The following is a 17,159-nucleotide window of genomic DNA, read 5'->3' as shown; positions in this document are numbered from 1 at the left end:
TAATTGGCTTTAATACCTGTATGTATGCAGTAATAATGTGGAAACATTTATTATTGTAGATCTGTATCATGTTGATAGTACTCAATAAATATAGGCCAAAGCCACTAAAAGGTTAAATCTGTGAGATAAAAGGTTAAATCTGTGAGATAAAAGTTAATGTACACTGCTAAGGATGTTCATATGGGTCATGAGATTCATACTACAGTGTATAATCTGCAGTGCTTAATATACACATTTGGAGCTATGATGTACATGTGTAGCATTAACCAAAATTGATATCTGGCCTGTGGCCATTACAACTGTAGATGGCGCTATCTAAGATAGAAACAAGATTTCATGCACTCCGTGTATTGATGCTTGCAGAATAATGGATCACACACACACACAAAAAACCTAATATTTTGATACTTGCTCAAGTCGCTGTGATTCTCAAAATCACAGCAAGTATTCATAATAGATAATGGTGACAAAAAGAGGGAAAATCACCCCCCCCCCCTCAAAAGGGAGGGGGTGGGGGGTCGGGGAAGATATGAGGAGCATGAAGAATGAAACAGGTACTATAAAACCTATGTAGATACAAAACAGATAATTCTCATTTCTCTCATCACACAAAGAACATTGGTAAAGTGTTTTTCCCAATGCAAGACTAAATATTTTGGTGTCAGAAACTGTGTTGCCTTCACGATAGCATACAGGTAGTGTTGACAATTTTGCAATTATACATACATGTATAGTACATGTATGTTCCGATAAACGTTTGCATCCTTTAATGTTTATTTTTTATGTACAATGTAACTTTTTCAGGATGAGGTTATAGCGGTGAACGGCAAAGCCATCATGAGCATTGAAGACCTTCTTGACTGGGTGATCATGGAAGATGTCAGGTGGATCGATGGTTTCCCGACGATCTGCCCCTCGGACCCTCCCTCAAGGACCGATGAGGGACAGGATGCACCCTCCACAGCCACTACAGAGGAACCGGGCGAGGCATCGAAGGACCAGGGCGGGGCATGTGAGGACCAGGGTGTGGTTACTACGGATGGAGATGCATCAGAAGACGGACCATCGAGCAGGTTACGGACTAGAGTCGACTCCAGCTCAAAGTCAAATGGTCAGTGGTAATACATCGTTTGTAAGAATAAAATTGATTGTACACCCCATGTATGTGAGTGTACATGTACATGTACACCTACAGTAGTCACAATTAAAAAGCTAAATTCTGTAAAATCTATATTGATAGGAGAACTTGAGATCAAATTTCATCAGTGGCAATGGTTGGCGGGATTGCTGTGCAATTACAGCTGACCAGTTTCGCATTTCTTAATAATTTTTGCTGGCTATATCATGATTAATGGAATTACATAGTGTAAGAACCATTGCATTGACCTTTTTGATGATGATTGATATGACAAAATTGAGGTGGTTACACCAACTTGCCTACTTGTATGTATGCATGCGATTAAAATTGGACGCAGATGCTACCCTCTTATACATTTGGTTCATATTGTCTTCAACCAGTTCATTAGCCAGATGTGTGTCATTTATCAGAAGAAGAAATACATGTACAGTGTATGCACTACATTTACATATATGTTCATGTACACACAGTTACAGATTATTTTGATTAATATCAATTATACATTTTCAATGCACTATGTGTACTACATGTAATTGTATACATGTTATATATTTAAAGAGAAATGAAAGTGAAAATCATTATACCTTTTGCAGGATGTACATTCGTATGTAAAATTAGTTTTGTTGGGTCAATTCATGCATGTACATATACATGTTGATATACATGAGCATGTATTATATTAAAATGTACAGTATAAAGTCAAAAAGGGGCCTAAGCTTTCGATCCTAGCAGAATCTTCGTCGGAGGCAAAATGACAAACATATAAAGTGGAACAACCATAATATAGACCACAAACAAGCTACAGCAACACTAGAAACAAGGAGACAAAAGGGGCATTAGTGAGTAGAGAAGACCAATCAGGTTAGTGAAGGGGATGAAAGAAAAGGAGTAGGCAGACACAAAGGGAAGTTAGTGTAAGTAAGGCCAAGAGGGATTAAGATAATGAGGCAGGCAACATCAAACAGGATCTGGAACAAAACAGTGATAGAGGGATGAATAACTAGAGAATTAGTGAGAGGTGGGTCAAACAGGTTACAAAGAAAGGCTTAATAAACTGGTGCATAAGAGTGGGGGAAAAAAAAAAGAAGAAAAAGAATGGGGAACAACTGATAATATGCAAAAGACATATAAGTATATATGATAAAGCATTAAACAAACTAAGAGAAGAAGGTAAGTGTAAATATGTATCTATAAGTGATATGTATATAAATATATCCAAAAAAGAAATGTATATGAAAAAATATATAAATATATACACATATGGTGTAACTGATATGGTAATCCGCTAGGTGTGACGGGAAAAAACATAAGACTATATAGCAGGAAAGAAAAAAAAAAACCTGTATATGTGAAAAAGAGGAAGCAAATTGCCTAAAAAGGTAAAAGCAAATATAGAAGAGAGGGGGTGTATTATGAAGAAACCATAGTATACATGTAAATAAGCAAATGTGGTAAATCTAAAAGAGGTGAGTGGAGAAAAAACAAATATATATATATATATATAATAATTAATATATCGCCTGACTAAGGAAGGAAAAATTGGAGCTGAGCTTGTATGAGATATGGGAGGAAAGTAGAGTAAGAAACTATAATGTAACTATTCAAAAGAGCTGAGGGGAAAAATTATATGTATATATAAATTGAAAGTGGATAGGAAAGAAAAATCAGTCGTTCCCCTCTTGGATGTTCAGGCCATGAGGTTGGGTGGTGCGAAGTCGTCTCATCCAGAGCTTCTCCCTGCTAGCACGGACTGAGTCAGGACGGGTACCTAAAGATTCGATGCCCTGTAGCATCATGTCAGTGATGGAGTGGTTGGGGAGGTTAAAATGGCGGCCAACTGGAGTGTCCAGCTTTGCTGTGTTGACGGTGGATCTGTGCCCGTAGAATCGTTTCTTGAGTGTGGTCTTGGTTTCCCCTATGTATTGTACCCTACAAACTCTGCAAGTGATGAGATATACAACATTAGTGGTAGTGCATGTGATGTTGCCCTTGATTTGGTGAGACAGGCTGGTAGAGTTGCTGGTGAAAGTATCGCCCTCGTGAAGGTGTATTTCACATATGATGCACCTGTTGCTGGTGCATTTGAAGGTGCCATGCTGTATGGGAGAAGAATGGTTAGTGAGGGAGGGCACTTCAGCACGAACAATGAGGTCCCTGAGATTCGGTGGGCGTCGGTATGCTAGAAGGGGAGTATCGGGAACGGCCTGTTGGAGACGATCAGAAGTGTGTAAAATGTGGTGGTTATCAAACAGGATTTTGCGGAGAGGGGGTAGATTGGGATGGAAGGTGGTCACAAGCGGTATTCTGTCGGTGGTCTCCTTGTCACTTTTTGGTTTGAGAACTTCAGATCTGGGGAGAGAATGAACTTTGTTAATTGCCAGTTGGACTGCCCTGGCCCCGTGGCCCCTAGCACAGAGATGTTTCTGCAGATTCCTGGCATGGAAGGAAAAATCAGGGTCCTCGGAGCAGATACGGCGAAGTCTGAGGGCTTGACTGTAAGCGATGCCGGTTTTGCAGTGACGGGGGTGGCAGCTGGATGAGTGGAGGTACTGGTGGGTATCTGTGCCACCCCCGTCACTGCAAAACCGGCATCGCTTACAGTCAAGCCCTCAGACTTCGCCGTATCTGCTCCGAGGACCCTGATTTTTCCTTCCATGCCAGGAATCTGCAGAAACATCTCTGTGCTAGGGGCCACGGGGCCAGGGCAGTCCAACTGGCAATTAACAAAGTTCATTCTCTCCCCAGATCTGAAGTTCTCAAACCAAAAAGTGACAAGGAGACCACCGACAGAATACCGCTTGTGACCACCTTCCATCCCAATCTACCCCCTCTCCGCAAAATCCTGTTTGATAACCACCACATTTTACACACTTCTGATCGTCTCCAACAGGCCGTTCCCGATACTCCCCTTCTAGCATACCGACGCCCACCGAATCTCAGGGACCTCATTGTTCGTGCTGAAGTGCCCTCCCTCACTAACCATTCTTCTCCCATACAGCATGGCACCTTCAAATGCACCAGCAACAGGTGCATCATATGTGAAATACACCTTCACGAGGGCGATACTTTCACCAGCAACTCTACCAGCCTGTCTCACCAAATCAAGGGCAACATCACATGCACTACCACTAATGTTGTATATCTCATCACTTGCAGAGTTTGTAGGGTACAATACATAGGGGAAACCAAGACCACACTCAAGAAACGATTCTACGGGCACAGATCCACCGTCAACACAGCAAAGCTGGACACTCCAGTTGGCCGCCATTTTAACCTCCCCAACCACTCCATCACTGACATGATGCTACAGGGCATCGAATCTTTAGGTACCCGTCCTGACTCAGTCCGTGCTAGCAGGGAGAAGCTCTGGATGAGACGACTTCGCACCACCCAACCTCATGGCCTGAACATCCAAGAGGGGAACGACTGATTTTTCTTTCCTATCCACTTTCAATTTATATATACATATAATTTTTCCCCTCAGCTCTTTTGAATAGTTACATTATAGTTTCTTACTCTACTTTCCTCCCATATCTCATACAAGCTCAGCTCCAATTTTTCCTTCCTTAGTCAGGCGATATATTAATTATTATATATATATATATATATTTGTTTTTTCTCCACTCACCTCTTTTAGATTTACCACATTTGCTTATTTACATGTATACTATGGTTTCTTCATAATACACCCCCTCTCTTCTATATTTGCTTTTACCTTTTTAGGCAATTTGCTTCCTCTTTTTCACATATACAGGTTTTTTTTTTCTTTCCTGCTATATAGTCTTATGTTTTTTCCCGTCACACCTAGCGGATTACCATATCAGTTACACCATATGTGTATATATTTATATATTTTTTCATATACTTTTCTTTTTTGGATATATTTATATACATATCACTTATAGATACATATTTACACTTACCTTCTTCTCTTAGTTTGTTTAATGCTTTATCATATATACTTATATGTCTTTTGCATATTATCAGTTGTTCCCCATTCTTTTTCTTCCTTTTTTTTTTCCCCCACTCTTATGCACCAGTTTATTAAGCCTTTCTTTGTAACCTGTTTGACCCACCTCTCACTAATTCTCTAGTTATTCATCCCTCTATCACTGTTTTGTTCCAGATCCTGTTTGATGTTGCCTGCCTCATTATCTTAATCCCTCTTGGCCTTACTTACACTAACTTCCCTTTGTGTCTGCCTACTCCTTTTCTTTCATCCCCTTCACTAACCTGATTGGTCTTCTCTACTCACTAATGCCCCTTTTGTCTCCTTGTTTCTAGTGTTGCTGTAGCTTGTTTGTGGTCTATATTATGGTTGTTCCACTTTATATGTTTGTCATTTTGCCTCCGACGAAGATTCTGCTAGGATCGAAAGCTTAGGCCCCTTTTTGACTTTATAATTTACTCCATTGGCTCTCTTTTATTAGATAAGCAGTTTTCAGCAGCTTCTTTTTGCCATTAAAATGTACAGTGTTAAAGTTACATGAATTTATAAAAATAAGTCAATGGTGTACAGTATCCATGCAGTATTGCAATTATAATACAGGGATGGGATGGGATGTTCATTTCTTTATTGACTACACTGATTGTAGATTTGTTTTTTCACTTTTAACGTTTCACATTGAGTAAAAATGTGTGATTATACATTGTTTAAAACCATAATGATACTTTTTCATAACTCCATAGGATTTAAATAGACACTGAGACAAAACAGGGGGTGATGCTTTGCCACAGAAAATTATTTAGCATTTCTCTTTGAAAATCTATGAATAATGAAAAACAAATACAGTATGAAAAATCATGAATCATAATTAGTATATTTTCAAATCTATCCAAACATTCTAGAACCTTGCAAGGAGGCGGAGAAACAGAATTTGATGGTCGTCAGCTATCCCAGCTACTGTCGTTACCATGCCAACATGAAGAGGATTGAGAAGCAAGGAGACAAGTGGCATAGTAACCCCCTCCTGAATGCTCTAGGGCTCCTGTCCATGCCCCACCCTAACACCAAACTGCTATTCTGCCGAGATGAGTTTGATCATCCTATTATGGAGGAGGACGAGAGGTTGTGTGAATATACAGGTAAATAGTCTTTTTTTCAAGAAATTGAGAAGGATAATGGAACAGGCATTAAGTGTTGACCCCCCTCCCCATTAAATGTCAAAATGGACCAGAAAGTTGCCAAAGAGCCCCTATGAAATTTGGGGGTGTTTTTTTAAACAGAAAATCTGGAAATATTTGTTTCTTGATGCAAGCTAGTATTGTCAACCTCCACTGTTGACTTTTCAAACCCTGATGATAACATGAAGCCTATTCATTTTCATCATAAAAAAGACAAAATTTGAAAGGTACCATACAGTAGAGCTTGCATAGGTCAATTGTCAATTAGTCAATATTCATAAAAAAAAGTAACACAAGTTTAGACCAGAATGTGGAAAATATTACTTTCATCTTCTATGTTGAATTTCATGTTGAAAAAGTCTTACAGCTTTCTGTAGTGCCAAGAGTTTGACTAATGCAGTTTACTGTAATTCCATACCAAATTCAATTTGGTAGATTCACAATATGGAGCGCCATCTATTGGTTGCAGTGAACAGGTACAGTGCTGGTGCTTCAATAATGAGAACCTTATGGCAAGAATTTACCAAAAACAGTCTAAACCTACCTCTTGGACCCTAGTAAACATCGTAGTCGGTCGAGCCGCATCGGCCAGCGCTAAATAATCGCATGCATGTATTCACTTTTAGTGCTTTCACAAGTAACAGATGTCGACTTTTACCCATGATGCATTGTGAATTTCGGCCTGTTCGATGCAACTGATAGATGGCGCACCGTGTTGTGAATCCACCGAATTGTATGTTATTCTTATATTGATCTTTTACATTTTATTGTATTTTGCAGCACCCAAGCTTAAAGGAAGACCAAGGAAAAAGAAGGTCAAGTTAAAATCAGATGATGATCGTTACCAACCTCCTAGAAACCACACCAGCTCTAATAATATACAGGTAATCTCTATACCAGACCTCAGTCCTAATTATTACCTACGCAAGGTGCATATTTGTGACATTGTGACAAAATACAGCTTGTAGGAGCTTCAACTAAAATTCAAACAATCCCACATTTGGCGAGTTTGTGGTGTTGAGTCACAGTTGTAATATATTTGACAATTTTCAAAGCAGTGAATTTTGGGAGTCTTTTTTGGCATTGCATTGTTCTTTGTAAAATTCCATAATAAGTTTGTTATAGTTTACTGATGATTATGTGTATGTAATCAAATATACTGCATTCTGTTTTTAATATAATTATACATGTAATTTCCACATCATTTTTCTTGAATGAAATAGAACAACCTCCTGCTGGCTAGCAAGAGGTTACATCGGGTCGGGTCACGGAGGTCAAGAGAGCGGCTAGATCCTGGACTGAGTGGTGTGGACACCCTTGCTCAGTTGAAGGCGGAGTTTAGGACGGGTAAAGTGACAAGTGAGGAGCTCTTCTTGACACACCTGTACAAGTATATGAAGGATAGGAACACGCCTATCGACAGAGTACCACATCTTGGATTCAAACAGCGTAAGATGAAGTTTAGGAATTCCATCATTACAAATTTGCACATTGAAAGGAGAGGAAGAAAAGATGTTTAATGTAATATTCATGTACCAAAGTAGTGGTTGTGTCTTTGGATTGAGCACTGAATGGTCCCATCAATGCACATGATTAGTTTATAAATGCCCGAAATATCCACTTTATATGTGTAATTGTAAATAACCTAGGTAAACTGAATGAAATAAAGGATTTTTTGTGCAAAAATAATAAAGAGTAATATGTTAGAAATTAATGTGTTTACCGGTATTCAAATTTTAAATCATGTATTAAAGTGAAATGTGAAACCTCAAAGAAAAGTATCCTTCATTTTATTGAGTATCAGTACTTGTATTATGATTTGGGCTTGACTTTTCAATGTATTTGTTATCTTTCCTGTCTTTTTTTCCCCTGCAGTTGATCTGTTTGCCTTCTTTGAGCTAGCAGTTAAACTTGGTGGATACAGGTGTATCACATCACAGAAACAATGGAAAGTAATCTATGATCGCCTTGGTGGTAATCCTAACAGTACCAGCGCTGCAACTTGTACCAGGAAACACTATGAAAGGTTGGCTGATTATAAATCGTTATCAAGATTTAAAGAATGTATTTTTGTTGCATGAGTGACTTGGCCTCATTTCTCAATCGTGGGGAAAATCTTTTTTTTTTCATGAGTACATATTTTAATCCTGTCAATCAAATCCATGTGAGTATTTATTATGGTGCAATTTTATCTTGCCGTTACAAGGCACTTTGCAATATGCTCCATGAAATATACATTTTGGCTACTCAACAGTGATAAACTTTCAAGAGAGAAGTCAAAGTTCATTCAAATTTTTTTCAAATCTAAGCTGAGTAGTAAAGAGGGTGATTAAAATTCATTTTTTGTGTTAAAATCTCAGATACTAATAAACTGTGTGTTTCTACAGAGAATCGTTAAACGGTATTACCCGCGTAAGTATCCAGAATTCCGGAAAACTTCCCTGTAGAAACAGACACGATGTGGTTTATTGATAAACCGCATCGCTCAAATTACGTTTTCTCATAACCACCTCTGGGAGGTGGTTATTGCCGTGTTAATCCGTTTATTTGCGACGCAGAATGTTAGTTACTCGGATTATTTGCTCTGTAGAAACAGGTTGGTTTAAGGGCGATACAGCTTTTCGATTCCAGAAAAGATAAACTGGATTCTATGTAGAAACACGCCGTAAGAGAACTGTTCTTTGTCTAATGGCATTAGTGTGCAGATACAATCTATGTTTTTGAATAATCCACACAATTACATGGTATTTTGGGACTCAAAAGCAATTTGTTTATTCTTTAGAAATTACTGAATAATTGAGACTAATAGAAATGTGGGTTGAATACTGAATAATACTCAATTTGTCTTTACCAGAAATGCAGGAGCATATTCCACCATTTTCTCTCATTTTCTTATTTTTTCAGGTTGCTCTTTCCATTTGAGCAACACCTTCGTACGCCAGACAGACCTGCAGAACAGTATGCTTTTAAGGACAAGAAAAAGAAGAAAGAGAAGAAGGAGAAGAAGAAGTCAAGAGTAAAACACGTCCGGGAACAACTTCAAGAGCTTGAGGCATGGCGAGCAGCAGAAAGGAAAGCGCAAGAGGAGGTAAGTCGTGTATAACAGTATTGTAGGAACTAGTAATCATATAAAACAGCTACATGTAAATGATGAATGGTAGTGGTAATTCATTATGATTTGGTAGATTTGTTAAGTGAAAATATCAGATTTCATTTTAATTTGCGGCAAATCTTCAATTATGCAGCAGTCAGTGCAAAGGTACTTACTCCACCCAATCCCAATACTCTGTCATCTGGAATAATGTATTTGCCTCTTCTTGAGTTGGCTATGCTAGTGTGACTGCCGCATATTCATCTACATTTTATTTGTCAATGCTCTTGGTTCCCTGTTAAGTATTTGAAAATAATTTGGATAACTTTTATAGATCTTTCCCCAAAAGTATGTTGTTATCTAGCACCATACCCGTGTGAGGTTCTAGCACTTGTCGTTTTCTGATCAGATTTATTTAGATTCATTATAGGCAAAAGCTTTCGGGGAAAGATATTTCTCTCATTTTATCCATAGATGTATTTTGCCCTTCTTACACTCGGTGAATTTATCATTGTTTTTCTTTCCCTGTAGATGAATCGGCAGCTAGAACAAGCGGGACTGAACAGTGTCGTGATGAGAGAATCAAGTGTGTCCGTGTCAACAGTACCTACCACAGTGCCTGTAAGCACATCCTCTGCAACTCCATCTGTGATTGTCTGCGGAGAGGTGAAGCCTCCAATGACTGTCAACGGCACACCCATCATGACCATGCCACCCATCATGCCTCAGACATCAGTAGTTCAGCTTCCAGGAGGCCACCTATTCCCTCATCAACTAGGTCTGAAGAACATGGGTCAAGTCATCCTAGCCATACCTCAGGTACCTGTCATAGCAGCCACGACGGTACCAAAGAAAGAGAGGGAGAGTCCAGTGGTAGGCCACCAGGCTACAGAGGATCAGAAACAACCTTTGCAGCAACAGAATGCTCGTCATTCGCAACCATCAACAGTTTTAGATAAGTTGAATAGCGGGACATCACTGGTGAAGAAGGAAGAACCAGCAGTGAAGCAAGAGGAAGCAGTGACAATTAAAAGTGAGGGAACACATTTAGCTATGAATAACTTGGTGGTCAAGAAAGAACCTGGTGCTCTTGACCAGTCAAGATATCCTAGAGGAATTGATAGTAAGCGTATTCTTGCAAACCCTGTGAACAATCTGAACAATGTCACCTTCGGTGAACCGAGGATATGCAGTCAGGAAAGCCTCCTTTCGAGGCCATCAGTGATACAGCACACACATCACAAAAAGGTGAAGCTTGAAAGAGATGTTCCATCTGGGTTAATCAACTCTCCTCTTCCAAGTGCTGTGCAACCCAATGACCTCATCCTACGTAATATGACAAAAGACAAATTTGCAGCTGAGCACGAACACTACAAGAAAGTGGTTGCAGAAATGCCAGGCCTGCTAGGGCCTGGGCCACGATTGCTAGCGCCCTACATGACTTTCCTTCCACAATCTCCTCTCCTCTTCCGCCCTCCAGTAGACCTCAATAGCCAAACTATCTTGAGTATAGCTCCAACTCAGGTGACAAATAAACTAAGCCAGCATGAATTGGATGATTCTAGAAACAAATTTCATTTAGCGGACTCAACTCCAATCAAACCACCAGTTTCTTTGTTGCCGCCGGTACGTTCTTCTTCATCCTCATCCTCTTCCTCATCATCTTCTTCTCGCTCTGTCAAGTATGAATCCTTTCCAGAGCAGGAGGAACCTTGTGACCTCAGCATGCCGAAAAAGCGGAGGAGGCATCCTGAAGATACTCATGATGATGAGATTCATGAGAAGCGTAGACCAAGTGTAATTAGTAATGCCAACTTGCATTCCACCACCAATGTGATAAGAGACTCTCCGGTGCACAGATTAAGAACTTCTGATAAGAAATTCCGCAAGCATTCTGCATCTCCCCTGTCTCAGTCACGCGAGCAGCATCCACTGCTTTCTTCCGCATCACCACACTTGTCTCACCCGTCCCCCCTAACGGCTTCATGCTCAATACTCGGTATGACACCCAAAGTCAAGATGACACCTAATCCTCGTGGCTCCATCACTCAGGGTATCATTGACCCAGCCACCAACCAGCCCCATCCTTCCCTTTTACACAAACCTGCCATCGACCCGTCCAATGCCCCCACTCCAAAATCCTCAGCCCATGATATTGCCCCCCCACGTTTGCCTCTGGACTTCCCTGCGGCTCTGAGTCTTCCAATGGCCGTAGACAGCACGGGTAAGCCCCTCCCACCCCTGACCGATCTCAATCCTTTTGCTAGATTCCCAATGCTCCCTTACTACCCCATGCTTCCACGCCCTCCATTCCTCCCAGCTGGGTCACCCTTGCTTTCTGGGCTTGTCCCAGGTATACCAACCAGTCAGGCCGAGAGTATGCTTCAGCAGGGGCTACTCTTTCGCCCTCCATTCCCTTTTGCGCCATCGGTGCCTTATAGTACTGCACAGCTTCCTCGAGACTCCACCCAGGCCTCCTTGTACAGAAGCTAGTAATAGTAGCCCTATGTTACATCTTGAATCAAGGTGTGGGGACCCCAACTGTGCTCCAGGGAAATCATTGAGGAGAAAACAGGATTTGACTGCACATTCTTGCAGATTCATCCGGTACATATTCTTCTGAACTACTGTGGGTAGAAGTTTACAGATCAGTTATCGTGACCTTGTATTTTCATTTGTGACCAATGAACTGATGATACCTGTGCACGACCTGGGAAATACAGAATGGGAACCAGGCATTGGCTGGCTTCCTGATGTGAAAGTAACAACATTGTAGGTCAAGTCGATAATCTGTCAAAAGTTAACTTTGCGATCCTTTAGTTCTAAGGGAGCACTAAGTAGGCAACGGGTTGATCCCATTTGTACGTGAATGTCTTTGCTAATTACTGTTATCCTCATTGTATTTGGTCATGGGCCGAAAGCACAATACAGTGAAACACTGCCATAAGTTCATCAACATCTTTTGGTCAATTGCGCACCAATATTGTCATGTCCGTTTTCCAGTTGGTTTATTCATTGGTCAGTTTTTGTTTATTTTTGTAAGTCTTCCATCATGTGCCTTGTAAAAAATTTATATTTTTGCACAAAAAATCGAGTATTTTATACATTATCACAAAGCCTTCTTCATTCACTTGATAGTAATATTTTTCATATTTTGTTTTACATTTGATTCGTTGAAAGTTTATTTTGGGGTATCGTGGTTGGTCCATCTGTGTTGTATGTGTGTGTTCGAAGGTGACATTTCATGTCACTGCCGTTGTAAAGTATGTATGTATCATCCTCTGATGTTTTGTTGATCAATTGTAATATTTGTCATGTTGCTGCGATATGAGTCTTGGGTATTATAAAGGTGTATGTCTTATCGTTAAAAGTACCGGTAATTGTTTGACATTTTTTATGCAAAATTTGCTCTTAACTCCTGTCATTAGTTAAATCATTGCAATTTAAGTGGAGTATATATTGAGAGAGGAATCATCACAGCTACATGTACATGTAGTACATTTACGAGTACCAGTAATTAACATATTGGGGCAGGCACGTTTTGTGTTTACTTTGGTTGGCAAAAATTACCATTTTACTCTCTTAATTCCAGTATAAGTTGGCATTTAAATAAAAATTCATAGATAATCATGTTGATAAATAGTTCACCATAAGAAAGTATATAAAAGTGAGGTCAGTATTTAAAGCAGATCTACTTTGATTTTGGTTATACCATCCAATAAATATAAGAGACTTTAAAGTAGTCAAATATTTTATTGGTGTACATGTATTTGACTTTAGGAAGAGTATTACGAATGTGAGGAAAAAAATGACCAAGACTTGAACGATTAGTTCAAGATTAATTAATTCAGGTTAATACATGCTACCTCTGTTAAAGTAAAAAGTAGAAAGACTCATTTGGAAATATTTTTCAGTTACTACCTCTGAAATAAAAAGTTAAACCAGCAGACAATTTTTTATAGATAGATGTAGGCAAATGAATAAAAAAAAATGGTAAAATTGATAAATTACCTAGCCTTTTTTTATACTATTTATCTCTTTTCTAATGATTCTACTACTACATCAAGTCTATTGCTGCTTGGAATGTGAAATTAAGATTCAAGGATTAATCATGAAATGATTTCTACATGTGTAAACCCCATAGCACACTATGCTATCTGTTACAATCCTATTTTTAAAGAACTTGTAATAGCACTTGATTAAAGCATTCCAACCTCAAAAATCTTAACAATTAGGGTTCTGAATAGTTGTATAAATACTGAAATCTAAATTCCAGTCTATTTCGAACCTCCCTGTAGGAATAAATGCAAATTCAATTTCAAATTGCAATGACGTCATCATCACCATCATTTGCGACTTGAAGCCAATTTAGACTTTACTCCAGCCACAAGGCTTGCAGAAAAACGGAATTATGATTTTAGTATTCATCGATATATGCCGAACTTCAAACTTTCAAACTTAATTTTTTAAATTGTGTTGTATCGGATCTTGAAGTGTGCAGTGGGCTTAAAGCATGACTAAATATTTCCTTTTTTAAGGTTTTGGAAAATGATTCACTTTTGTGCTATCGGATAACAACGGGTGCTTTATATAGTTCAAGGACTTGAACTGGAACAGTACGATTGAGGTCCAATCCATTTTCTAGGATAGTGTTCATCAAGACTTACAATTATGCAGGCCTTAAATTTATATATTTGTAGGGATTTCTAGGTAACAGCAGAAATGAAAAAAAAAAGTAAAATGAGCAAATAGAGCATCCAAAGCCATGGACTCGCAAGAATTTAAACCTGATCAAAATCAAATCTGGATATTTTTATCGACTCCTGAGCCCTAATAATTTTGCTAGTTACCCTCATGACATTCTTGGCCATAATAATGAAATGGCATTGGGTCAATCCACAGATATGCTAGTGGCATAGCCGAGATGCAGTATGGTAGGCTCATTTTGAAAAGAATTCCTTGCAAATTAGAATTAGCGATCGGCCGGTATTGGATATTTATTCATATGAAACAACTCCAAATTTGACCACCAAATTGTTCGAAAGCAGCAGTATTGAGAGTCTTCACAGTTTGGTCATTATGGCATTGCAGTATGGCTCTTGTTCTACAATATTATAGTTCAGGTATCAGTGAGATGGGAATGATCGAACATTGTTTTCACTCTCATTGTCTTGCCATGTTGTTATTACATGTATGCCCACAAACTTGGCATGTGGTAATGGCTCTGTTTGCATGAAAATGATTGTGATTTCATCATTAGTTTAGTTCCCACACATCCATAAATAAATGATAAATAACACTGTGCACTGTATGAAATAACACTTTCATACAAGTATTGTCATCGCTGGGCCGTTAGACATGAAGGAGCTGACTTGGATTCACATTCCTGCTGCCTGTTCTTGATAGTGATAAATAATTCCTTGGAATATTGGCTCTTGTACAAGATTAATGGTAGAAGAACTGTGCCAGGCACCAAAAATAAGGTACTCTTTTTCCTCCAATAAAATCTAGTCAAAGCAAACCGATTTACCGTAGTGCTAGCATGTAATTGGTTTATCCCTACATAATGAATTTATGTATGATGAAAAATATCTTAGTGATGTGTAAAAGTATGGCTTTAAAGTGGTGATTCATTTGAAAACTTGACTCTTGCTATAAAAAAGCTGCAATATCTTGAATTGTAAATCATACTATGACGTCAACTAAATGAACGATAAGAATTTGACAAAATGATTTTTAAACCATGTATATTATAATGAATCACTGGGAAGTTGATTATTAACAGTAAATAGTTGATAATTCAATATTTGTTTTCACTTGTAAAAATAAGAATGATAAAATAAAAAGAATGACGAACTAATCCATTTACAATCGCATTGAACTATGATCCCTTACAAGAATGACTTAAATTTTAAAAAGATGTCAAAGTATTTATAAATGATTAATCCAGTTAAAAGTTTATTTGCATGCCTTTTTTTGTCAATTTATTATCTGAATACATTTCTGTTTTCTATCTGGTTCAGTCAAATTTTGAATTTATTAGTGAGCAGATGTGCAATTTGTTTTCCTACATCACATTTCTTTTGACTGTACTTTTTGTCTTCCACATGAAGCGCCAGTTCACCATAAAATGAATATTTTTAGGCAAGCAATGTATTTTTGTGTTCAAAGACTTTGGGAAGGAAAGAATGTGGGAAGGAGGATGTCTTTAACATCATTATCATGTTACTTTCGTTATTAATTGTGTCTTTTGTATGCTATTCAATCCAATCTTTGTGAATGCTGTAAAGGTAAAGAAGTATTTTGACTGTACAGTGAGAAATACATGTATGTGTGAAAATGTATGCAACATAAGTGCCAGTTTTGGAACAGATAAATTATCAGAGCCAATAACCAATCTCTTTGATTCTATTAAGTGTTTTTATAAGTCAAAATATAATGGATTTTTATGAAACTCCAATTACACTTGTCTGACTGTCTCAAAGAAAAAAAAAATATAGATTTTCTTTGTGAAATTCAAGATTATATAATGTTAAAAATACAGACCATTGTACTTATGTCTTATGCATATTTTAAATGTTGTCAACAGCCTTGGGGGTTCAATAAGGATGACCAGATAAAGAAGAAAGCTATGTTTGCAACTTTATTTCATGTTGAATAATACAGTGTAATTATTGAACATGATGATATTATGTCCTCAGAAAATGACAAATACATTTCAAAGATAATTTTAAAAGATGACATTGTAGTCATTTTAGGTAACCGGGGCAAAGTTGGGAATCGTCCTGAATTATGTTAATTACATTGCATTTTTCTAACTAATCTAAATTTTAAAACAATAAAAAATTAATCTTGATTTTTTTTTAAAGATCTACTTAGGGTATTTTTTTAAATCTCAATTTACTTTCCAAATGACTGTAAATTAGGGTTAATACTCTGTTAACCTGTAAACACTTTGTAAAACGGTAGCTTTTTAAAACTGTCAATGTCTTCTACTATTGACATGGTGCACATTGGTCAGGTTGGTGTTTCATAAAGCTGTTTGTAAGTTGCACATGACTTTACGAATGACTGGAACGTTTTTCATTCGCAAGTCAGCTACATGGGAATATATCATTGAGCACATTTGTGCGTAAAGCATGTATGCCTCGTAGAAAAAGCCTAAATTCAGACTTCAGTCTGAAAAGTGGCATTCCTGGAAAAATCATTCATTCGTATTTTACAAATAGCTTTAGGAAACAACCCCAGATATATGTGATGAAATTTTGATTTGAATTCAAATAGATTTATTGCTGTACAATTTTTCCCTTCAAAAAATATTTTGTTTTTGGCTTTGAAATATACATGCTCCTGAACTGGCATTTGTGTTCATTTTGTATGAAAAACTCTTATTTCCCATGAAGCATCTGTTACTTATTGTGTGTGGAAGAAATATCAGAAATTGAAATTATGGTGGGGAGTAGTTTTGATTCCCCTACTTGTACTGATGTACTATTTATATATCATGTTTGATTATGAAAGTAAATAAAACTATGCAGTATTTGCATACAAAGTCAACAGAACTATGGTGTATTTTATTTTGTTTACTGGTAATTTAGACAAACAAGAAAATATGAATTCCATCAAAGATTTAAGCAGTGATTTCAAAAGTCCATCACTGAATTATATGTTAAGCATGATAAAAGCAGAAAAATCTGAATTATGGCGCAGTAACTTTTCTCCTATGGCGGCCGTACGGCGAGTTGAAAACAGCCGTTGTAACATTTTTTGTAATAGCTACATATACATGTAGGTGGTTTGAATAAA

At 37.9% G+C, this 17,159-nt stretch overlaps 1 protein-coding gene across 1 annotated transcript; it reads left to right on the top strand.

Moving 5' to 3' along the window:
- Positions 1-808: 808 nt before the first annotated feature.
- Positions 809-16,915, top strand: LOC129273590 (AT-rich interactive domain-containing protein 5B-like). The gene is made up of 7 exons (XM_054910646.2): positions 809-1,111; positions 5,987-6,223; positions 7,043-7,146; positions 7,486-7,711; positions 8,138-8,288; positions 9,167-9,350; positions 9,885-16,915. Exons 1-7 carry the CDS (start codon positions 838-840, stop codon positions 11,844-11,846), a joined length of 3,138 nt encoding a protein of 1,045 aa, XP_054766621.2. The 5' UTR covers positions 809-837; the 3' UTR covers positions 11,847-16,915.
- The last annotated feature ends 244 nt before the right edge of the window (positions 16,916-17,159 follow it).

Source organism: Lytechinus pictus, chromosome 12 (assembly GCF_037042905.1).
Source record: "Lytechinus pictus isolate F3 Inbred chromosome 12, Lp3.0, whole genome shotgun sequence".
Lineage (NCBI taxonomy): Eukaryota > Metazoa > Echinodermata > Echinoidea > Temnopleuroida > Toxopneustidae > Lytechinus > Lytechinus pictus.
This window is presented reverse-complemented; position numbering and strand designations above follow the sequence as displayed.

Coding starts and splice junctions, on each gene's coding strand:
- LOC129273590 (XM_054910646.2), top strand. CDS start 838: ATGAGCATTGAAGACCTTCTTGACTGGGTGATCATGGAAGATGTCAGG. Junction 1,112..5,986: donor CTCCAGCTCAAAGTCAAATG/GTCAGTGGTAAT, acceptor CAAACATTCTAG/AACCTTGCAAGGAGGCGGAG. Junction 7,712..8,137: donor ACATCTTGGATTCAAACAGC/GTAAGATGAAGT, acceptor TTTCCCCTGCAG/TTGATCTGTTTGCCTTCTTT.